This window comes from Equus przewalskii, chromosome 5 (assembly GCF_037783145.1).
Source record: "Equus przewalskii isolate Varuska chromosome 5, EquPr2, whole genome shotgun sequence".
NCBI lineage: Eukaryota > Metazoa > Chordata > Mammalia > Perissodactyla > Equidae > Equus > Equus przewalskii.
This window is the reverse complement of record NC_091835.1, coordinates 53,226,357-53,252,053: the sequence shown is the minus strand read 5'-3', so window position 1 is coordinate 53,252,053 and position 25,697 is coordinate 53,226,357. Positions and strand designations below refer to the sequence as shown.

The following is a 25,697-nucleotide window of genomic DNA, read 5'->3' as shown; positions in this document are numbered from 1 at the left end:
AAATCTTGTTCATTGATTTCTGGACTTAATTTTCCCCACCACCATTTTGCCTCTCCACATTCTCCTTTAGATGGCCGTATTCTTCTCTCTGTCCTCTCTCATCTCTGCTTTCAGAGATGTCCCTTTGCTTCAGGCAGAACTGTCTGGTCTTCACTATATGTCTTACTCCTCACACCTACCTACTTCCCATATGCTCTTCCCTTCTGCCTGCACCTTCTCGCTATCCAAAACAGATACTTCTAGCAAAGGAAGCTTTAGACTCAAAGAAGAGGCAAGGACATGTGTGCAATCCTATCCACAGTGATAGGTTTTCTCTTGTCCCTTAGTGTATGTGTGCGCTGTGTCAGAGGAGCATGTTCTTTTCATAATGCCTTGAGATTCTTCCACTGATTTTTTCTTTTTTTTTTTTGAGGAAGATTAGCCTGGAGCTAACATCGGCCACCAATCCTCCTCTTTTTGCTGAGGAAGACTGGCCCTGAGCTAACATCCGTTCCCATCTTCCTCCACTTTATATGTGGGACGCCTGGCACAGCATGGTTTGACAAGTGGTGTGTAGGTCTGCACCCGGGATCCGAACTGGTGAATCCTGGGCTGCTGAAGCGGAACATGTGAACTTAACCGCTATGCTACCGGGTGACCTCTTCCATTGATTTTTAAATAACAATGACGACAATCTTCCAGCAGCTCTAGAATTACTTATTCCAGGTTCAGTTCCCTGGGAAACAGACTCTGAGACAGGTTAGCCCAAAGGAAGTTTGTTAGGGAGAGCTCTTAGGACCAACACCAGTGGAATGGTAGGGAAAGGAGCAGGAATGGGCAAAGGGAGAAATTGGGTTGGGATGCAATCTTCGTGGAAGCATCTGAAGTGAAGCTGTCCCTTCAGAGTTGTCTCCCATTGGGTGAGCGGGCTGAACCTTTATGTCCCCCAGGCTGCCCTGGAGTGGGTGAGTGGCCTTGCTTGAGGCAAGACTGCAGACAAGTCTGCACACTCAGCAGACTAGTCAATCCCCACAGGGGACTGACATTTGAGGGCTGTCATCCAAGTAGCACTCCCAGCAACTGAGGCAAAAATCCTTCATTTGTGAAAGAGAATCTGAGCAGGGCCATCGCAGCATCCACCAGAGGGAAGTTTGCAGCATCCACCATAGGGAACTTCCAGAAAAATACCATGATTGAAAAAACTGTAAACAAAGCTTAAGATCTCATAGGAAATAGAGACTAGGGAGAAAAATAGAAATGACTTTAAAACATTTGAATGCATAACAAAGTTCTATATGTGAAAAAAAAAATTCTAGAAGCTACCTACTTCCAAATGCCCCAGAATCACTGGCATCAGAAACAGGTTTTGGGCAGCAGGTCTTTTCTGGAATCCTCTTCTTCAGATGTTAAGGAACATTTCTGTGATGTTCTGATCATCTTAGTCTGGTTCTCCCACCAGCTTTGTGCTATGTTGTCTGCACCTCTAAGTCCTTTCTGGCTTGATGTTTAATGTCTTTTACACTATTATTTATTTTTTTATGCTTAAGCTTTTATAAGTTTTAGAAGAGATCCCTACGTAACTGTCAAGTTTTCTCTTAGTTGTCAATGGTGCCTAAGAAGACTTTTCCCCCCAACTCTGGGCATGATCTTCTCTTTCTATATCAAGGTCTCAAACACATGATCTACACTAGATCATGTTCCTTTTTAAAGTCAAATACATATATAAAAATAGGCAGAGCATAATTATGTAATATGTCTACTTCAGACTGAGTTTCTAAACATGCACCAGGCCACACATTTGGCAAAAGAATACGATATAAAATGTATCTATTATTCACATTCAATACCTAGCACACCTCTAGATCTTTTGCATATTTTTATTGTTAATCCTTTTAGCACACCTCTAGATCTTTTGCATATTTTCATCGTTAATCCTTATCACAATCCAGCAAGTGAGGTATTATGGTTACTATTTTGCCCAGAAAACAGCCTCTTAGGAAGATTAAATACTTTGCCTAAGACCATGCAGCTTGTAGTTGCTGAGCCAAATTTTGAATTCAGGTTTCTTTTCTTTTTCTCTACTTCTTTACCAAAATACCTACAGCCCTACAGTCGATATTCTTTCTGCCGTTATCATACTGCATTCTATGTATATGACTTCCTCATCTCCAGGGACCTATTTTCTACTTTTTAAATATTTCCCAAGAAGAGTTAGTGCAAAGCAGTAGGTGTTTACTAAAAAGTTTCGATTTAACTTGAAGTGATTTTACAAGTCAGATAAAAAAAAAATTTCTTTTTTTGAGGAAGCTCAGCCCTGAGCCAACATCTGTGTCCATCTTCTACATTATCTGTGGGACGCCTACCACAGCATGGCTTGCCAAGGAGTGCGGAGGTCAGAGCCTGGCATCTGAACCGGTGAACCCAGGTCGCTGAAGGGAACATGTGAACCCAACGCTGGGCCACCGGGCAGGCCCCTCCCCCCGCCCCCAATTTTTTTTAACAAAGAATCACCCCTTCATGAATGGTTATTTGGCTTGTCTTAGAAACAAAGTTTCAATCACAAGTCTTAAAAGTTTCACCACTTAAATATCTCTTGAAGCTGAATGTTCTTCTTCACTCCTTGCAATAGATTTCTGCCTGATCTCCCTGACTCTGTTTTTAGCTCTTTCTCCACGTTCCAACATAAGGATCCTTCTAAATCATATACTCTGCTTCTTTTACTAGTTCTCATCAACTCTAGAGAATAACAACGCAGTTCCTTAAGTTGGTGACCAAGAGTCTTCATAGTATGTATTATAAGCCTCTAGCTCTGTCTCTTGCTGTTCTCCCTGTAATACTGAACAATTTTGTCCTCGTAGCCACTGTTTTATGAGCTACTTCTGTATCTCATATATACTTTTATAACTTGCTTTTCATTAGGGTGAATGTAAGTGACATGCCTTATATAAATATGCATGCATTTGAAAGAGAAAAATATTTAGAGCCCTTAATATTCCAAATATATATTTGTGTCTTCTTTTGTTAATTTTGTAGTTATTTTTTATGTTTTTCCTAGTAGACTTACAAAAGGCTCTGTGACTCTTAGAGTTACTACCTAGATAATTCAATAATAAAAATTCAAGTTTATTGACTGAGAGAATCAAAGCGAGGAGAAAAGCTATGAAAATAGATTCTCTTTCTGGTTTTATACCTGACTCATACCTTGCCTAATATACTATTAGATACATACTTGGCTTTCAGAAATATCTATTGAGTAAAATGCATTTGATGAATGTATGTAAATTACATGTTTTATATAAATATGTATGCATTTGAATCATAAAAATATTTTTCTAGACCATGACATTCCAAATATATGATTGTTTTTCTTTTATTACTTAGGAACTTATAGTTTGGCTTTCCAAACTTCCGATGAATGGAGATGCCAGTTTATGTTAAAATGCTTGCTGGTATTTTGTTCCTGCAATTTTATTTTAGCAATTTTAGTGATTAATACTATACCTTTTCAGTGATCTCTGGTGCACCATCTTAATAGAAGTAATATGATTCAAATATGCATTTGTTAACTGTGTAGGTTAATAAATTTCAGGATTTAATGAGATGATGCATGCATAATTTATATTACACTAAGTCACAAAGTAACTCTATTACTTCTTTATAGTTCTCTCAGTCCTGGGTTATTCACATAAAGTTATAATTCATAAAATTATTTTTGTTATACTTTGTAATTGATTTGACTCAGTAGAGGCAGAAAACTCTGAATCTAGGTTTGTCTGTGTTTCTGTGGCATGTGTCAGAAACAAAGGCATCATCTGTAGTTTTTGGGTTTTGGTTTCCCAAAGGCATCAGCCATACAGTGGGTGAAGCACCTTCCACAATTTGGTGTGGAATTTATTCTTGTTTCATGTTATCTTTAAGCTCTAAGGGGACTCTGAAACTTGGAGAGTTACCTAGGAGGAACTAGGTATGAATGATTCCTGGCGTCCAGGAAGAGCTACTAACATTACCACATTGAGTTACTAGGGCAGAATCATTACCTAGGATGACTTCACAAATACTGAGAACGACTAAAGAGGACCATGTTTTCCTCACCTTCTCTCTACTCCAATTATTTCCTTTAATTATAAATACTGTTTGAGCCTCAGAATCTGATGCCTCAAAGTCTGAATACACTGAGATAGGTTCCCCAGTTCTCACAATTGCTGGTCAAGAGAGTCTACCAGTGACCTACAGTAAAGCACATTATTGGATATTGGAACCCAAACATAGATTTATAGAATGTTAGCCTATAAAGGGGCTGTAGAAATCATCTACACAATATATGAAGTTCAGATCTTCGTATAAAACCCATTACAGATGGTCATCTGTGATCTCCTTGAACACCTGAGTGACCAAGATTTTATTGCTGCAAAAGGCAGATCTTTCTATTTCCAACATCTCCAACTTTTAGGTCTTTTTTGTTATGTTATCCTAAATATACTTCCCTCTAACTTCCAACAAGCAGCCTACTTTTGTTTTCTGGAGCCAAGTTGAAATCTGACATCACTTCCACATGTCAGTCTTTCTCTGTTTGAAAATGGCCATTGTGTCACCTAAGTGTCTCCTCTTCTCTGTGTAGTCATCTGCAGTTCCTCTTATGATTCCAATATCATTGATCACTGGTCTGACCAGCACAGAGGCAAGGACAATTATTTTCTCATTCATTCTGAACACTTTACTTTTGTAATGCCATCTAGATGAAAATGAGTGTTTTTGGTAATGATGACATATTGATTCCTACTGAACTTGAACACAACTAAAGTTCTAATTTGTGCTCTGTTCCATCACATTTCCCCCATCATATACTTAAGTTGATTTTATTTGGACCTGAGTGCAGGGCATTTTATATTTTGATTTTACCGCGTTGGATTTAACTCGTTGCTTTTCAGCCTCTTAATGTAGTTTGGGATTTGATGGAGTTATTCACTATGTTAGTTATCCTTCTTTGTTTCATGTTATCATTGCACTTGAGAAACATGCTATCTCTGACTTCACGAATCACTGACAAAAATACTTACCTGCTCAAGGCAACAACAGAGTAGTAAAGAACTAGAGGCCTTTCTGTGCTTTAACAGTGATTGGTTTACTAGTACTCTTTGGCTATAATCCTTAAACTAAAATCATACCTATGAAACTGTACCATCTTCAATGTATATACCTATGGTATGATAAATCATTAGAGTGGTTGCTTTTGGTGGTGCTGGTGAGGGAGAGTGTAGAGAGGATTAACTGGGAAAGGGCACAAAGGAGGTTTTCTGGGGTAACGGAGATGTTCAGTATCTGGATGACCTGTGGTTTATATGGGCGTATACCCTTCCTTGTCAAAACTACTGAAATCTTTCATGTAAGATCTGTGCATTTCACTGTATTTAAATTACATCTCAATTATAGAAATAGTATGGAAATTCATTTATTGCTTGGACTATTAACTGTTAAGAATTAAAGATCAGTTTTGCAAATTAAAATCTTGAGGTTTGGAATATTGAAATGACTGTCAGGATTTGACAGTGATGAAATCCAAAATAAGATGTAGAACTCAACCGCTGTTTTGTATGAATTGCTTTTTCAGTTCGTCCTTTGAACAGCACTTCTTTAGGGTGTGGGATGGGAAATAATTTTCTTCTAAGCAGTCTACTTGATATTCAAAAAAGATGGATAATAACATTACTATATTTTAGTAATATGTTTTTAATAGATTTTGCTTTGTTCTATTTCTAAGCTCTTAGAAACTTGGAATCTGAAAATGGATTATCATCACACTGTATTCAGTGAGTGTTTATTTGTCCATTAAGTATTCTTTATAAACCACTCTTCTAAAGGACTTCTCCTTTTAGAGGCGGTGTTGTGTGTCAATCATGCCACAGTGTAAGAGATTATAAGCTATGATTATGTGATGGAACCACACATTCATTAGTAAGGTGGTAACCACTATAATAGAACATGATGAAATGGAGAAGAGTTGTTTTTCAGAGGTGTAGTGAAAGCAGCCACATGTTCTCCACTTTTCATTTTGAATTAATACCTTATCATTTTATGGTACTTTTTATTCTTCATGACCTTTTTGCACATATTATGTAATTTTATTCTCACAAGAAATTGGGATGTATTTTATTAGGATTAAGATTCTGAACATTGGATGGTGAAGTGACTTGAAAAAGATCACATTACTCTAATATAAATCCTTCATTCCATTCAAAGTCTAGTTCAAAGTTGAATCTCTTTGGTGAAGCTGCCCTTCATTCTCCTCACCCTAAGATAACTTTCCCAATTAAAAAAAATTTCCTAAGCAGTTTTATATACTGCCCATGCTGTACTATTATCATCTCTTCTGCTTTGTATTTGTTCTTAAATTTTGGGGGGACATGTTTTATGTTTTCCCAGCCATATTGTAAATTCTTCTACTTCTTTTGTATCCTGCCACCTCTGAGGTCTCTAATAGAGAGCCAGATGACCATTAGGTACTTAATAAATACTTTCTGAACAAGGGCTGCTCTTAGAATTAAGTTGTATGATGTAAACAAAGTGCCGTAAGTAGTGTGTGGCCTATTATATAATAAGAAATGGTTGGATAAGATCACTTGAGAATAAGGTGAGAAATTCCTTATGTGATTAATAAGTAATTCCACGTTTGCAGTACACATTTTTAGTTAGAATATTTTCTTTCTGCATTTGCTAGGTTGTCTGTGTTCTAGTTTAAAATCTTTGGAAACTGTAAGGTGATGGTCTATTAGTGAAGCAACACGGTGTGGGGAAAAAGATGCACGTTGACGTCAGTTGACCTGAATCTGAGATCTGCCGCTTTCTGGCTGTGTCCAGTGTGATGGGTCCCCCAGCTCCCTCCCCTGCCATGAAGGGTATATGTGGCCTTGCAGACTACATGGGATGTGATATGCCCTTGATAAAGGCAGATTCTATGATTTCCCTTTATCTCATTGGTATCTATTTTATTAATTTTTCTTTTCTTGTTTTTAAGTAATGTGAAATTGTATATGCTTTTTGAAAAAAAGTAGAAAATTAGAAAAGTTTAAAGGAAAACAAGCAAAAACTCATCTTGCTAAAAGGTGGAGTATGTACCTATAATGTAATGATACCCACTTTTTTATATGAGCCTTATAAAAAAGTTATTTTTATATTTAATAATTCATTTGTTCATTCAATCTTTTTTTCTTTTCTTCATGCATTAATCTAACATTTATTGAATGGCTACTGTGTGTCAGGCACTATTCCAGCTGTTGGAGATAGAGCAGTACACCAGGCAGAATCACTGTCTTCATGGAGCTCATGTTCTTTTGCTTGTTTGTTTGTTATGAGGGGGCATACAATAAACACATAAACAAATATAAATATGATGTGAGATGGTGCTAATGCCATGCCTGACATGTAAAGCAGGAGCATAGATCCAGAGTGATGGCAGTCCTTCTTTAGAGAGGGTGGCCAGAAAAGGTCCGAGGAGGTGACATAGCACCAGTAATTAGAAAGGAGTGAGGCAGCAAGCCAAGTGACCCTCTGGGTAAGAGATCTCCAGGCAGAGGAATAGAAAGTTCCCTCCAGGTCCAGCATATGGCTGGAGTAAAAGCCTGATGTGGACTGGATATGTAGCTATCCAAAATACTGTGATCTAACTTGGAAGTGGGAGAGCTGGTCATCTCTTGTCTTCATAGGGTGTTAAATCTTGATCTTCCATTTAATGCAGGTTGGTAACTGTTAGCCGTCACTCTGCTTATATCATTAGCTTCACTGAGGCTTGGATCGTATGTTAATGTTTTTGTTTTCTTTGCATACAGAAAAGTCCTTCTATAACCCAGACCTTCAAACGCTGGGAGGAAGCGCTGCTCCAGAGAATGTCTGAAATAGAAAACTGCTCTAGTTCTGGAGAGTGTAGGCATTTTCCAGCAAGCAGAGGTTTATAAGGAGCAGGGATGGGAAATAGGAAGACTTCCTGAGTCATGTCTTTTCTGTTTTAAATGAATTATTATAACAGCAGATGCATTTATTCAAATCCAACTATAAAAATATGTTTCAGGGAAACAAGGATGGTTTTTGGATTATCCATCTTTTGGCCTGTATTACTATATAACGTTGAGCTGCCTTTAGTAGTCACAGAACACGTGAATTGCTGTGAACAATTATTCACAGTACTTTTCTAATCAAGTACGTCTCTCATGTCTTATAAGTGCTCAGAAGGTTTTAGAAATGTCTATTTATCTGAAATCTAAACAACTGGAAAATTCAAATTATTGTCTTTATTCTTATGTATTCATAGGAGAAAAGTATTTCTCATAGAGATAACAGATAAAGATGACTTTAAAGAAAAGAAAACACTAATGGACGTAAAATAAATTTCAGTCAAGTAAGAGTCTATTAAATCTCTCACACCTTCTATAAATCCATATAACCGTTAATTGTTGAACCCATGTTTGAAATGACTTTTGAATAGGGAAAAATTAAATTATGGTCAGCACAAATTTAGTGTTATGTAAATTTCTTACTGCTTTCCACTTCTCTGGAATAGGTTATGAAGCTTGGCTCATGGAAACCATCAAAGAGAAAAAGCAATGTATTCCCACTCCATTCCCAGTCACCTTTCCGAGAATGCATTTAGTATACCTGTCTTACTTTCTCTTGAGGGAATTAGGATTAGTAAAAATATCTCTACAGTCATGTAATGAAAGAACCTGAACAGTCCATTTGCTTTTGTTTCTAAGCAATTCCTTCCTTCACACTTCTACTTAACAAAAATGACTCCCCTTTTTTTAAAGCGTCTCAGTATACTTTATACATAAATCCAAATTCTGGTTGCTGGGTTAACATAAAAGACATAGAAAAGCTGAATGTCTAGGGGTTAATTTGTCCAGAGGGTTTATATTATAATACAGTAGGCTTTTCACTGAATCCTTTTTAGTAGTATTAACTAATTATGGTTGAGAAGAGGAATAGTAAGATTTCTTCTTTTGTAATGTTGAGGACTGATTCCCTCTGACTTATATAAAGTCTAGAATTAGAAATTTTTCTGTGGAAAAGTGGATACTGAGAGCCTGGCATATCTGTGATTTATGTGGCCTTTGACTTATGTATTTCAAGGTGTAATAATTCACAAGTTAAGCACTTCTCATCACGACCAAGCAATTCCAGAAAATATAGCATCTCTTAATTTGAGACCTCTGAGTTGGCCATACATGGAGATGTAGGGGAGTTTTGTGGCGACCACGTACCACAGGCATCTAAGGATGTGGTACAACTGAAATGAACCCTGTCATGTCATTGACAACATGTGTTACGTATTATTATGGTTCTGGCCTCTCCATTTTAGTTTCTTGGTGACAGGACCTATATTTGGGGAAAAGAATTGTCTGGGCTAACTTTCTGTGTAATAATCATTTGGATTAAATGATTATTTTCCATGCAAATCTAAATAAGACGCAGACACTGTGGGTGCCAAGGATTTCTGTGTGAATCAAGAGTAAGAATAACAAAGGAGCCTGTTCTGTGTTAGTGGTGAGAAAGCATCTCCTGGAGGCTAACACATATACATACTCGAATCAAGACTCCGATAAATATACTGGTTGAACACTGATGACCCAAAACTATTGCCAACAACCAGATGTCCATGTAGCAAACAGTGCAAGGATTTGGAAATACTCAACTGCTATGGTTGTTTGAGAACTACAGACAATGAAGCATTCTGCCTCGAGGTTATTCTGATAGAAAATGAGGTGCTCTCAAATCCTTTGTCTCGACTTTGTCCAGGCTTGGAAATTACTTTTTGTATATATTTTTTTCTTATCCCCTTTTTTTTGGATTATGCAAGCAGCAGTGTAATAAAAGGTCCTAGACTCTCAGGATGAAAACCCAAATTAATTTCTGCCTGGAAGACGCCACTCTAGAAAAAATGTTTTCTCCTCTGCCTACTCAAGAATGTACTATTTGAGTACTACCCTCTTTTATGTATGCTAATTTCACGTAGGGATGAGATAATGAATTTTAAAAGGCATTTTACCTTTCGCAATGTACATATAGTAGTGGTTACCAATGGCTTGGTGGTAGTTGTGGTCTGTGCACAGGACCATGAAGATGCTCTTGAGTCATCTTTTAAATATTTTCCTTTTCTTTGTTTGTCTTTCAATCCTGTAGGTATTCCCACAGTTTATATTCTTCACTTAGAACTGAGAGTTTTGTCTCATCCCATCTTATTTCTATTTCCCTTTCTCTTGGTTTACACCCTGAGACACTTTGGGAAAGGAAAATTCTTTGCCAGATTCCTAGGCCTTTGTTTGAGGCAAAGCTCCATGAACACCCACGAAGCAGAGACCACTGTTCTGAAAGGAAAGTAGACAATTGTTCTTTTGAATCTTTTGCTTGTTGTAGGAATTTAGAAGTGAGAAATAACAGTCAGGCTGGAGAATGTAAATTGTGGCAGTGTCAGGAGGATCCACTGGTACAGCAACTCGTGGTCAGTGTAGGGAATGAGTACATCGGCAATTTTGTTAGAGGACAGATGATGAGAAGCCAAACTCAAGAGAAGACATAGAAGAGGAGGATGCCTCATTGAAAATGATCATGTTTGTCCCTAATTTCTTTGCGTAATTACCTCAAACTTAATTGCTTTCTGTGGATTTTGAATAATGGTTTTCTATTCAAACTGGATGAAGGAATGGGAAGTGTGTTGGTTGTTATGTGGTTTTTCTCCACAAAAGACTTTCTTTTTCTTAAAATCAAGTTGTAGCAATCCTTCTCACAAACTCTTTTCATAAGCGTTATAAAAGCAAAGCTAAAAAATCCTTGGTTTGAGGGTAAGATTAGGACATTAGTCACCATTTAAATGTTTTTATGTAATCTCTGTATCCTCGCAGTTCACTTTATTGTAGAGATTAGTAACCTTTATTTTGCATTATTATAGAAGTTAGAGCCTACTGGTGTGATAATTGCTAGGACTTACTGTGTTCTATAAGGACCTGATTTGGATGTCATTAGAGTTAACAACTCACCCTTGGCATGTCATTTGAAAGCATTTTCTGAGAAAAGTAAACTTTTGTTTTTAAAATCCGCCATTTTGAAATATGTCTGCAGTATCTTAACTTTACCTGCAAGGAAAGAGCCAGAGCCGTGCTGATACTATTTTTTCCTATCTTTAATACTTTTCCTATCATGTTTTCAGTCTGGTTGTGACCAACTGGATAGTATAGCTGTTTCTTCAGGTGTTGTGTGTGTTGACTGAGGGACTTTTCTCATGCCAGGAAACAATGTCATGAGAACCATCCATGGAGTGGGGGAGATGATGACCCAGATGGTGCTCAGTAGAGGTTCTATCTTCCCCATGAGTGTGCCTGATGTTCAGCCCAGCATCCACCCCAGCAAGCAAGGGAGCCCCACAGAGCACGAGGACGTGACTGTGATGGACACCAAACTCAAGATTATTGAGATTTTGCAGGTATGTTGCATAATGTAAGTGAAGTGACAAATATCTAATTGTGCTTATTGGTTTAACTTCTTGCACTTTTTGTTCCTAATCACTGTGTAGCTGTTCTGGAATGCTCTTGATCTAATTTTACTTCTTTTAAGCTAATGACAAGCCTGGTAAGAAATCTCATCACACTGACACTATTTAACATATTTATTACATTTGTTCATTCCCATTAAATGTATTAATTATGATATCTAACAATTGTAGAGTGCTTTGAGGCTGACAAAACCTCCTTCTTACGTATTTTCTTGTTTAGTATTGACCCTGATTAATTTTACCTTCATTTAAGAAGGATTTCAGAGCAGGCAAAGTTAATGATTGAATTCTAATCATTCTTTTCCTATTTTTAATTGAATTGGATGTATGATTCCATGTATCTATGTTTACCATTGTAGCAAGAAAGTCAAATAAAATTTTATTTACTATTAACAGAAATGATAATAATTGGTTTTGGTATTTTATATTAGTGACTATCTCTCTTTGTGTTTTTGTTTCCAAGGGGCTAGCGATACTATATATATGTTTTAAAATTAACCTAGTCTAATACCTAGCTCTATGAATTTAAAGAAGAGTTATTATTTCATGCCCAATGATTTAGTGACTAAATTTCTCATTACTGTAGCTATGAATTCTTAACATTTTTTTTTTTAAGTTTGGAAAGTAGTTTTATGATACTTTAATTATAGCATTATTCCAGATTTGGAGAATGGAGCTTGGCATTTTCAAGGATCTATTAAGATTCTAGATACAGTTTACTAAGTCTTTCCTCATAACTTAATGTAGACTGAGCTACCCGAAGTGTGTTAGTAGTCCTGGAAGGGTCTGTACCTTTTTATTTTAAAGTAATTAGATTTATAATCAGAAAAAGGTTTCACAGTTCCTCCAGGAATTCCAAAGGCTGAATCCTGAGAAATATTGGCAGGCCTCCCAATACTGCGTTCATGACCCTGAAAAAATCACTTCGTTTTCCTATTCTTAAACTGAGAAAAGTTGTGATCACCTGACCTGTGGATTTAATGAGCCCGCAGCTTAACATCCTCCTCCCCATGGGACACCCTCTAAAATACGTGACCCCATTTAAGCCCACAGTTACAGAAAAGCAGCATTTAAAAAACAACCTCTCACAGCTGAAAACACGAGGAGATGGAGTTACTATGGTGGGGCAGTTTAGGGCTGACTCATTTTCGCTGCCTCTTTTGGCCTCTTTATGTTTCTTGTTGAACCTCTATTTTCGCTCTGATTTTCATGTCTCTGCGTGTGGGTCTGACTCACTGTGTCTGTGTTCCTGGGTGCTGCTGTTGAATGTGTTTCTTTCTTAGAAGATCTCTTCAAGAATTTCTTGGTAGCCACTTTCCTTGTACAAGTCTCCTGCTTCCTGCCAGCAATTCCTCCTCTCAGGGTCTTCCTCCCTTTTCCCATCATTTCGTATCTCTCGCTGTTTTCAGTCTCTTTATTTCTCTCTTTCATTATCCCCTTCTATCCGTCTTTGGATCTCTCTCAGCTCTCTTTCTCTGCCTCTGTTTTTGTCCTTCTCTTTCCCCCTTTCCTTCTACCTTCCATTTATTTTTCACAATTAAATATTTTGGAGGACGAAAGTTTTAATTTTGGTTATGTTTATAAAATACACTTCTGTGAGAGCTAATCTCTAACTAAAAATTAACAAGTGTGTCATTAATTTGTTTTATTAATTTTTTCTTTGCGGAGGTTTAAAAAACCATTATATTTAAGCACCTGCCGTCTATCCTCTGCTCCCAGCCTTCTGCTCAAAGCTCCCAAATCCAACGGCCCTTTCTCAGTCCCCTTTTCTCATGATCTGTCTGCTGCTTAAAAATCCCCTTATTAACTAGAATCAGGTCAACCAGTACGTGTTGCGGCACTCACCATATGTTAATAAAAGAGCCTCTTTGGTGTCGTTTTCCCTCTACTTTCTATGCTCTTCAAAGGCAGGTCTTATATCCTTGGCACCTTTTTTGGACCCTTGGCCCTACCTCAGTACCTGGCATAACAAATGTTTCTTTAACTTAAGTGAACATAGCTGACATGGAGCATGTGTGCTGCCCATAAGGAGCATGGGGGTCTAGCAGAGGAGAGAGAGACAGAGAGACAGAGCGAGTGATTCAACTTTTGACCTGTAGGGGTAAATGGTGTGCTGGGTGAGCAAAAAAGAGAAGAGTTAGTTTGGACTGAGGACCCAGGGAAAGCGTCATTAAAAAGGGGATTTAAGCTGGACCTTGGAGGATATCTCAAAAGCTGGTTATTGTGGGGTGGAGGAGGTGAATATTCAAGGTCAAGTGGACACTGGACAAATGTGAAGAGGCAAGAGAAACTGTAGACGTTCCATCCAGTACTGTTGGAACAGAGACGTGAGAGAGAGAATGAGAGAAAGGGAACAGAAGGAGGAAGGGAGGGAGGGAGAGGGAGGGAGAGGGAGGGAGGGGGGAGGGGGGGTGTGATACAAGAGTGGCATAGTGAGAGAGAAGGTTAGATTGCACCATGGCATACCAGGTTTTCTAAAACTTGTGCGACTGTTATTGTTTACTGTCCACATGAGACTCTTTTGAGAGTGTAAGGAACGCTGATGATAATTATGCTGGGACAAAAGGTTAAACCAGGCTTATCTTAGGCAAACTGAGACGGAGGGCAGCCTTGTGTAAAACCAATTCTCTGTTGTTTCCCTTCTCAACTCAGAAATCTGTAGCACATACTTTTTCCTTCTTTGATCTCCACTGAATTCTCTACCACGTAATTGAGCCCTCAATAATTTTCTAATTACATTAACAATGCTACATTTTGTTTTCCCAACTGGATCATTGGCTTCTTGAGGGCAGTGGCTTCAAGTGCTTGCATTCTTCATAGTGCCTAGCACAGACAGGAACCTTCTTGGCACTTAGTCTCTGTCAATGCATCAATTACGGAGAACAAGGACAGCACAAACCCAAGGAAAACAAGGATCAATGAGGCAAATCCATGATATAGTTGGATGTTATTACTCCAGCTGCTCTTGTGTAGCCTAGATCCAGGACTAATTGTGGTCTAGCCAGAATCCACACTATTGCAGCTGAAATCTCAGCCTTTCTGTGCATGAATGAGGGTCGCAGCTGCAGCATTCTCCTCCCAGAGCCAATGGAGACTCTGCAAAGTGCTCAATGAAATGATGTCATTATTACCTCTTCATCCAGACCCATAGGATACCTCTATTTGGAATATTCCAGAGAGGAATCATGGGGACTCAAGTTTTCTTCTTTCCGAAAACTATTTTTGGATTTTACTGACATTCACTAATGGAAATGTATCACTTTTCTTAGTCTTTAACCGATGAACACGTATGAAACTAGACTGTTGAGTTGACCAGTAACCGTTCTAACTAGTTCATGTGAAATGTTGATAGTTCTGTTGTTGTTAGTGTCGGGTAATGAATTGTATTTTTAAACACTATGCTATTAAGAGAAAATTATGTTGTTTCTAACGTTTCTTGTAGTTTATCCTGAGTGTCAGACTAGATTATAGGATCTCATATATGTTGTCGATATATAAGAAGGAATTCGGAGAGAACAATGAAAATGCTGAAACGTCTGCCAATGGCTCTCCAGATACGTTACTACCATCAGGTATCTCCTTTGTGACAATATTTACTCTTTGTATTTTATTTTCCTGAGAACTTGAAAGTACCTTTTGTATTTAAAACACAGTGGTGTTTCTATGAGACAAAAATGTAGAAATAATCTCCACAAATGACATGAAGGAACGGAGACAGAGCATTAAATAACTTGCCTAGAATGGCAGGGAAGATATTTGCTGTTACTTGGTTCTACGGCCTTTGAATAGAGTTTCTTCTGTACTCTTCACAACTCCATGAGGTAGAGGTACTGTTTACTGTGCCATTTTTTAGATCAGAAAACCAAGGTCAGGGGGGTTTAAGTTGCTAAAGGTCATGAAAGTAGTGGAGCGGGGATTCCCCCTGAGGTCTCTCCAGCTCCAGAGTCTGAATCTTTTAGGCGTTCTGCCGTTTTGGTGAAAATCCAAGGAAAATTTTTCTGCCTGGGTCAAAGAGCAGTGGGATATGCAGCCGCTGAGAGGGAAGCTATTTTGTAGGAAGGCATTGCCCAACCCAGGAATAAAGACATGGCATTCCCCAAAGTTCTGAATGTGGTTGTTCATTTTCTTTTGTGTGTGTGTGTTTTTGCTTTGCAGGGTTATAAACTGGAACTATATTTCAATTTTCACACTTAAAAAGAATAGGAGTGAAGCTACTCTATCTTTGAGTGAAGGAGCATAACAATGAAAGAGAGGAAAATAATTGTAAAGATTTATAGAAAGTGCCTAATGAAATCTAAGAAATATAAAATTACCATTTTTCTGGATAGATCAGGCCAGTCATGGCAGGCTGGAAACTATGTCGTATTAAAGATTTAGCCAGTTAGAATTCTTCTTCCAGGGATAGGATTTGTACACAGATATAGAACTTTCTTCCAACTGCAACCACTGTGACAACGTCAGGAACTCTCTTCTTTGTCCATCAGTCACTTCGACAGGGACAATGTCTTCGTTTGTAAGTGTGTAGTTAGAATGGATGCTGCACCAGATGTCCCTTTGTCTGACTCGGCACCATCCGAAAGATGGCATGCTTCTACAGAGTTCAGCTTGCCTAAGCGAGAAGTCACTTCTGGTACATTTGCAACAGTGTTGTTTTCATGCTTCCCAGAAGTGTAGAACCCCAAAGGGCTATTTTCGGGAATGATGCAGCAGAACCAGAAAGTCTTGTTGGCAGTTGCACTGACAGTAGCGTAAAAATTATTGGCTCTCAGAAGCCAGACTTCTGGAAACAGGAGCTCTAAGTGTCAGTAAAGGACGAGAGGGAAAGTCTAGGGGCACCCCCAGAAAACCAGTTCTCTCTGATTTTACCTGATCTCTTTCATTTGTTGTATTCCTAAGAGAGAGCTTTCTGGGAGAATTTTTTTTCTGTTTTTATATCTTGCTCTGTTTTCTTTCTATGCTTTGGATATGAGAAATTTGTGTACTTATTATTTAAACATGTTATTTTAAAGGTATCTTCAAAATGTTAGTGGTGGGGATGGGTGAAGAATAACGACTGGTTCACATAAAAAAACAATTAAGTACCCTGTCCACAGGAAGAAGGGGTGGAATTTTAGAAGTAAGCTTAGGTAGAAAGACCATGTTTGGAAGTGCCATATAGTAACAGGGTGCATTATAGGTATGTTTTGATTCTTTTAAAAACATTATCCTTCCACGGCCTCACCCATTTAAATTGTATGTAGTATGTATGTATATGTGTGTGTGTTTGTAGTTGATGCATTTATATACATGCTTATATAGATGAGGCAATGTTGTAAATGGTGATTTCTGATCTTTTAAGTATATCTTTGACTATAGCAATATATATTTAAAAATGTAAATGTCAATTTAATATATTGATATCTAAGTGGAACCATATTGTGACTCTTTAAACTGTTAATTGACTTTTGGTGCCATAGAGAAATTGGCATGGTGGCATGCTAATATTAATATAAATATCATGACTCCCGATTATGATGAGGTAAAGAATGGATTTTACCATTTATCTTTGCAGCTATTGTTCCTGATATAGATGAAATTGCAGCTCAGGCAGAAACTATGTTTGCTGGAAGGTATAGTAACATTTGTGTATCTTTATCTTGTGAATAAGATTTTACTTAGAATTTTATTGATACTTTGTTATTGTTCACTTCCCTATATCTATTTAATTTTAGATCCTTTATTGTTGCCAACATAAGAGAAGCTGATCATTTACTGTAGAAGAGAAAGCATAGCTTTTCTTTAGGTGAGGTAAAAAAAGGACAAGAGAGATGACATCAGTGTATTGAACTTTTCCCCGAATTCTTTGCTTTTCTTTCCTCAAATAATGACAGCCCACGACTGCCTTTTAACTGCCCTGATGTGAATATCGCTGCATCTTACAAAACATTGCCTCCCTGAATCTGAGAAATTTGAGGCAAGAAAGTAACTTCTTTCAACATTATCTTCAACTTTATATGTGAGAAATAAATCTATTTTCTGCCAATTGGAAATATCTATAGTTAAAGAAAACGAAATGCCTCTGGCATGACTACCCTTTTCTGGTATCAGGAGCTCTGCCAGTTATTGTTTTTAAGTTTCTTTCTTTTTCAGAAATGAAACTAATAGCAGTCAAATGAAAAGTAAAAATAAATAAATAAATAAAATGTCTAAGCTGCAAATTATTGATTTTCTAGGGTTCATTTTTATTACACATTTGTCATGAGAACCTAAACAAACTTCTATACTAAGCCTTTTGTTGCATTTTCTTTGGTTGACGAGACAAACAAGATTGAAGAATCAAGAAAAAATGAAGGGATTTTTGTCTCTAGCGAACATTTGGTTTAGCTTTGTTTTTGTATTGTTTTGCCAGTTGTGTTGTTGTTGCTGTTGTGTTTTCCTATTCAAGTATTTCATTATTCCTGAGAAGAGAGAATAAACCAGTGTGTGATTGTCACCTTAAGATAAATGGACCTTTTGTCCAGTGGAATCTCGCTCAGAGTTTGACTGTACCAAACACACAAGACTGCTCTGGTGATGGTTGTGTGTGTGTGTGTGCGCACACACTCTCCTTCCCCAGCGCCTCACCACCTGTCCTGGAGAGTTCTCTAGGGCTCTGGAGAAAGTCACTCGTTGGTGTACATCCAACCTAGTATATCTCCTCAATAATCACTTTTGGATTTATTTGGATTCTTGTTTTTATCTATGCCTAGGTGAGCAGACCAACTCATTCTGGTTTGCCTGGTACTTTCCCAGAGCAAGCACTAAACGTTCCTCATCCTGGGAACCCCCTTGGTCTTGGACAGACAGGGACAGTTGGGTGACTCTGCTTTTATGGACAAACACAAGCTTTTCTTTGTGCTTTGTTTCCTTATCAGTTAGGTGAGGAAAGAAAAGAGTAAAAAATTTCTTCCTTTTTACTTTCCATTTTGGGAAAAAAGTGATACAGCTTTAAGAACATATACACAATTTTACCCATTTATGAGTAGATTTTATGTAAATACAAGTTATTTTAGGATTATTTTTGGTTTTACAGAAGGGAAAAAAATCCAGTTCAACTTGATGATGAAGGAGGCAGGACGTTTTTACGAGTCCTCATTCATCTGATCATGCATGACTACCCTCCTTTGCTGTCAGGAGCCCTGCAGCTACTGTTCAAGCATTTCAGCCAGAGAGCAGAAGTTTTACAGGCATTTAAACAGGTAAGATTGGTAGCCCTCGATGGTTCCATAGCAGAAACTCTGAAAATGTTGTTTATATCATGCAACCTGACTTCATGGTTGCAGAGTTAATGAGACTGTGCGGCTCTTCCTGGGGACACTTTCTATTTTTAAAGACAGATATGGCCTTGTCTTATGCCAAGACATGATCTGCTTTAGAGAGAGTTCCCCACAAGTGATTTTCAGTTAGTATCTTTAATGTAAATGACAGGCAGTAAGATTTAGGAAGGCACTAGGGGATAATACCCATATTAGGAATTTTGTTGCCGCTGCTCTTATTTTGATCCCAAATCTTACTGGTAAATTTGGGTAGGACAAGCAGTAATGCTGAAATCAATGTTTTGTGATTGAAAAATGTATAAATCCGAAAGAAAGGAACTGTTAAGGATCTAATCTTTTTCTTTGTCTTCTTTGAATAAGACGTCGTTCTTGAGGCTGTTAATGAAGAATACCTAAGTGCTTACATGTATTGCACTAAAATTTATTTTATTTAATAGGGCATTGGTCTCCATTAGGAAGTTTTCCAAGAATATGTTAAAAATATGAAATAATTAAGAGGGCTATTATATAAATACATATAATTATGCATATATTTGTATATGTCATATATAGAAATTAAAATAAAAGTTTATATCATGGTTTAGATTGAAACTATCAACAATTTTCTTCCACTTATTTTTATGTTTCTCCCTCTTTTCAAACAGATAGAGTCTCAGAAAAAATTAACTTTAGCAGTGATATTAGAGTTAGGGTATCTTTTATTTTAAATTACTCTTTAGCGCTTTGAAAAGCTTTGCTAAGGCTTACTTTTTTTAAAAAAATAGTTCTTCATGGCATATGAATATATTGTGTGGAGTTCACAGTACTTCCAGGTAAATTTTCATGGTCAATTTACATCTAAAATATTAATAAACATTCTAGAAATATTAAACTGCAACTAAGAGACAGGTATGTTAAAATACTTGGGATTTTAGACATAAATGAAATAGTAATACAGCAAGTTCGGAAAGTAAGTTAAGGATTGAAATTCTTCTGTTTTCAGGTGCAGTTGTTGGTGTCCAATCAAGATGTAGATAACTACAAGCAAATCAAGGCAGATCTAGACCAGCTTCGACTAACTGTAGAGAAATCTGAGTTATGGGTTGAGAAGAGCAGCAACTATGAGAATGGAGAAATGGGTGAAAATCAAGTAAAAGGTGGTGAAGAGCCAATTGAGGTTTGTTTTCAAGATCTATTTTGAAGTAATCCAAACAATAACTTTTAAATCATGTGCACTACAGTCAAAATTGTTTATAAAGAAAAGTTTTGTTCTGAGTCACCGGCATAAAATTTTCAGTCGTCAAGTCAATCAACTCCATAAACCTGTACTTTGGTTATTCTTGTCAATTGCTGCCACTTCTTCCCTCATCTACCTACTTTTTCACTCTTTCTCCTTTCTACTGCAAATCCTATAATCTAGGAATCAGGACAATAAGAGGCAGAGAAATGGAGAAAAAAGGAATGGGTCCTAAGCCTAGACCTGTAAAAAGAAGTGAATTTTTCTTGTCACCCTTCACTGTGCTTTGTATTGCCAACCTGTAAATCATTCCTTTCATTATTGCACATACTTATACAATATTTAAAAATACCTAAATGGAAGGACAATATACTTTATTGCAGTATGAAAATACCAGAAATCTCTGTTTGATCTAAAGAATGGTAAGATGGTCATCATAAGTCTTCCGTTATATTGGTTTTAGTTTTCAGTGGGTTAATTAGTTGCTGTTTTCCATTTCACTAAATAGTAAATAACCATTTAAAAATTTTTAAGCAGTGTTTTAGTGGTAATACTTAGATAAGCAGACCAGTGCCAACGTTGTAATTGATAATATATTAAGTTACTTAAATGTGTATCTAGTGTTTTATTCAGTTGTTTTTTAATCTGCAGGAATGTGGACTATTAGAGGGGTTTACCTACCTGAGCTGTTCTCTTTGTTGGAATGCCCAGAATATTTTGTAGTGGAGGGTGATGATAGAGTAGGAGATAATTAGTCACCAAAATGCTGAAAAGTTCCAAAGGGAAGTTCAACTGGTGGCTTACTGCTTCTACTTATCTCAGGAGTAATTAATACTAATCTATGCAAAATCTTTTACTTACTCTTTCTAACTCAGATCTTTTTGTTGATAAGTTCCAGGCTTTTTAATGTAAGATTGCACTTTCTGATAGAATATTTAAACATATTAAGAGATATATTATGCCTTCACAAGTTTAGAATACCTCTTCTTTTTGCAAATACATATTTGCACATATTTTAGAGAATGAATATAATGTTGCTTCCCCTTTCAGAACATTTCATTTTTTTAAAAATAGAGAATAGCTCTAAACCTGAGGAAAATGCATTATGCTCTTTGTAAAAGTTTGCAAAAAAAAAAAAAAATCACCTAAGAATATAGATGAGATGTTCCATGAAGAATGTTAGTCACCAGTCTACAGTTCAAGTTCTGAGTCACTGAGAGAAAGTGGAGAAAAGAACTTGTATCATAGTGTATACCCAGGGCATCCTCTGGGCAGTTTAATAAACAGTTTGCATTGACGTAAGAAAGAAGATGCATAGGTCGTCTGACTGAGGATGTCTTAAAGACAAAACTGCGTTAATATGGGTTATAAAACTATTTTTCTGGGGACTTCAGATGAATAGAAGCCAATGAAGGTGGAATTTACTTATTTATTTATTTATTTGTTGAGTTCAAGATTTATCAGTTCAGGAAATGGTAATTTTAGGGGCTTCAAGCAGGAAGTGATTTAATATAAGGAATTAAATTTTTGGAAAGTCTAGAGGAGTACAGTTTGGAGGCTGCCCCTGGACTATTGATTTCAAGGTCAAACAATCATAACTGCAATTCAGAGGGCGAGAAGCTGCTTTAGCTGCTGCCAACACTACTGCTGCCACCACCACTGATCACACCTTAAAAGCATGTCACTAGACAATGGAACACTCATATCTATTGGGATTTTCTTTTCACCCCTCACAGCCACAGGAAGATGGCCTTGAATGGATAGGGTGTTAAGAGCATGGGTTTTGGAGTCAGACACTGCAGAATTTGCCATTAAGCATATGTGTGACTTTAGGTCACTTATTTTAATTCTCTAAGTTTTATTTTTATTGTCTGTTCCATGGACATAATAATAGTAACTTAGCTCATAGGATTACTGTGAAAATTAAGTGATCAAACTCTGTCATGTCAGTTACTATGGCTTCAGTGGGAGAATATAAGCAATAAGGTGACATACTATTTACATACAAGTCAAGAAGTAAGGCTCCAGCTTTAATTAATTTATTGTCTCAATGCGGTCATCATGGACCAATGGATTTAATTCTGAGACTGATCTTTCTCGTGGTGGCGTCATGACAGCAGCATTCTGGACATCATACCTCTGCATAACACCACTAAGAAAGAATATCTATGCCTTTCTGGTCCCCTGATGTTTGGGATAAAGAATACCTTTTCCAGGCATCCCTCAGTAGATTCTGTCTTGTATCTCCTTGGCCAAAGCAAGGCCACATATTTACCTCTAAACCAATGACTATATGATTTGTTTAGGCTAAATAAAAGATGGTCCTCAAGCTAGGATACCCTCCGCTAAGTTACATGGGAGAAAGAAAGATGGCAGAACAAAATCAGAATCTGCTAGCAAGGAAGAACGAAGAAAGAATGTTGGTTACAACCAACAGTGTCTGCCAAAGTCAGCAGTCAGTGAATGTTTATTATGGTTATTATTGTTTCTTATGTGAAACATATTGTGCTGTTTACTATGATGGATCTGGAATTATGAAATCTTAGAGTTAAAAGATACTTGTAGGGCTATCAAGTCCAATTCCTATGTGATATTTATCTTCTCTCTAAGTAGCTCACCTAAGTGAGATATTTCTTAAAACAAAATAAACTTCCATGATGGAAAATTCACTACCTCCTGATGTAGCACATCCTATTGAAAATAATGTGCATACAGCATGAGAAATAGAGTATTTCCATTGAGAAGTTCCTGTGGTGCCTCCCTGTGTCCCAGAGAAAACCACTATCATGAGTTTATGTTAGTAATTTTCTTGCTTTTCTTAATGGTGTCTGTATTTCTAAAACATAAGAAATATATGAAAAATATTTCATTTAGTCTGTTTTATATATGTTTTTGTCTTCCATCCTTATTGATGTATAGCTGCAATGCATTCATTTTTCTCTAATATATATTACATTGAATGCACATGTTTATCTAATTAATTGTAGACAGACATTTTCATTCTTTACAGTTCTAGTATTTTAAAAGAAAATTTGCTACCAAAAGCAATGCTACCTTAAAAACTTTTGTAGGTCACCTGATGCACAAGTTTAAGTGATTCTTCAGGGTATACATTTGTGTGAAAAACATCTAGGGTATTCACTTTTACCCAATAATGCCTGTTGTCTTCTAAAAACCAAGTGGCACTCAGTTCAGCAGCATATGAGACTTCTCGTAGCTCCCCAGCCTTATGACTGCTGGTTTTCTCACTTTTCCATTTTTGATAATTGGGTGTGTTTTATATATTATCTCTGTTGGGATTTTAATTTCCTGAATTACTTGTGAGGTTGAGCATATTTTTATATGTTTATTGGTCATTTCACTTCCTATTCCAGTTCAGATTAAGCTAAATTCTGTATGGGTAGGTAGTTAGGTCCAACCAATTCATGTATACCTACTACTAAGGTTAAAAATATGATGATGAAGACAATCTTTTATCTATTCTTTCTTTTTTTCTTGGTTTATAGTGTTGGGAAGATTTTCCAGTACAATGTTGGATAGATGTGGTGATGATGGACATCTTTGTCTTGCTTCTGATTTTAAAGGAAATGATCTTAATATTTCACTAGTGAACATAATGTTTGTTGTACACTTTTTGATACTCTTTATCAATTGAAGAAATTCCTTTCTATTCCTAGTTTCCTTTTTTTTAACCATAAATTGTTATTGACTTCAATTAAATGCAGTTTATGTGTATATCAAGATTGTTACTTTTCCAACAAAATGGCAATAAGTATATATTTATCAATAGCCTCTTTAAATGTCAGTGGACTAAATGCTCCAGTCAAAAGTCATAGGGTGGCAGATTGGATAATAAAACAAGACCCATATATATGCTGCATACAAGAGACACACTTCAGACCTAAAAACACTCACAAACTGAAAGTGAAGGGATGGAAAAAGATACTCTATGAAAATGGCAAGGAAAAGAAAGCTGGGGTAATAATACTTATATCAGACAAAATAGACTTTAAAACAAAAACTGTAACGAGACAGAGAAGGGCACTACATAATCATGAAGGGAACAATCCAACAAGAGGAAATAACACTTAGAAATATCTATGCACCCAACATAGGAGCACCTAAATATATAAAGCAATTATTAACAGACATAAAAGGAGAAATAGACAGTAACACAATAAGAGTAGAGGACTTTAACACTCCACTTACACCAATGGATAGATCATCGAGACAGAAGATCAATAAGGAAACATTGGCCTTAAATGACACATTTGACCAGATGGACTTAGTGGATATATATAGAACATTCCATCCAAAACAGGCAGAATACACATTCTTTTCAAATGCACATGGAACATTCTCCAGGATTGATCACATATTAAGCCACAAAACAAGTATCAATAAATTTAAGAAGATTGAAATAATACCAGGCATCTTTTCTGACCACAGAGGTATGAAACTGGAAATCAACTACAGGAAGAAAATCAGAAAAGCCACAAAGATATAGAGATTAAACACAATGCTACTGAACAACGATTTGGGCCAATGAAGAAATCAAAGGAGAAATAAAAAAATACCTGGAGATAAATGAAAATGAAAATACAATAAGCCAAAATCTATGGGATACAGCAAAAGCAATTATAAGAGGGAATTTTGTAGCAATACAGGTCTACCTCAACAAACAAGAAAAATTCCAAATAAACAATCTAACAGTGCACTTAAAAGAACTGGAAAAAGAAGAACAAATAAAGCCCAAAATCAGTAGAAGGAAGGAATTGATAAAATCAGAGCAGAAATAAATGAAATAAAGACTAAAAAAAAAAAAAAAAAAATAGAAAAAAGTCACTGAAACCAAGAGCTTGTTCTTTGAAAAGATAAAGAAAATGACAAACCTTTGGCTAGACTCACCAAGAAAAAAAGAGAGAAGGCTCAAATAAATAAAATCAGAAATGAAAGAGGAGAAATTACAATGGATACCTTAGAAATACAAAAGATTATAAGAGAATGCTATGAAAAGCTATATGCCAACAAATTGGATAATCTAGAAGAAATGGATAAATTCTTAGACATACAACCTTCCAAAACTGAATAATAAGAAATAGAGAATTTGAATAGACCAGTCACCACTAAGGAGATCAAAACAGTAATCGAAAACCTCCCCACAAATAAAAGTCCAGGACCAGATGGCTTCCCTGATGAGTTCTACCAAACTTTCAAAGAAGACTTAATACCTATCCTTCTCAAAATCTTCCAAAAAATTGAAGAATGGGGGAGGTTTCCTAACTCATTCTACAAAGCCAATATTACCCTGATACCAAAACCAGACAAGGACAACACAAAAAAAGAAAATTGCAGGCCAATATCACGATAAACATTGATGCAAAATTACCCTCAACAAAATACTAGCAAATCAAATATGACGATACATGAAAAAGATCATACACCATGACCAAGTGAGATTTATTCCAGGGATGCAAGGATGGTTCAACATCTGCAAATCAATCAATGTGATACACCACATTAGCAAAATGAAGAATAAAAATCACATGATCATCTCAATAGATGCAGAGAAAGCATTTGAAAAGATACAGCACTCATTTATGATAGAAACTCTGAATAAAATGGGTAAAAAGGAAAGTAGCTCAACATAATAAAGGCCATATATAACAAA

General features: G+C 36.6%; 1 protein-coding gene across 2 annotated transcripts in view; it reads left to right on the top strand.

The window, feature by feature from the left end:
* ITPR2 (inositol 1,4,5-trisphosphate receptor type 2) overlaps window positions 1-25,697 on the top strand; it is a 473,043-nt gene that overhangs the window by 159,959 nt on the left and 287,387 nt on the right. For both annotated transcript variants that reach the window (XM_070620853.1, XM_070620852.1), the window contains exons 22-26: window positions 11,253-11,446; window positions 14,958-15,087; window positions 17,067-17,124; window positions 18,567-18,732; window positions 19,793-19,966. In XM_070620853.1, the coding sequence (XP_070476954.1) occupies window positions 11,253-11,446; window positions 14,958-15,087; window positions 17,067-17,124; window positions 18,567-18,732; window positions 19,793-19,966 (722 nt within the window). The remainder of the gene's footprint in view (window positions 1-11,252; window positions 11,447-14,957; window positions 15,088-17,066; window positions 17,125-18,566; window positions 18,733-19,792; window positions 19,967-25,697) is intronic.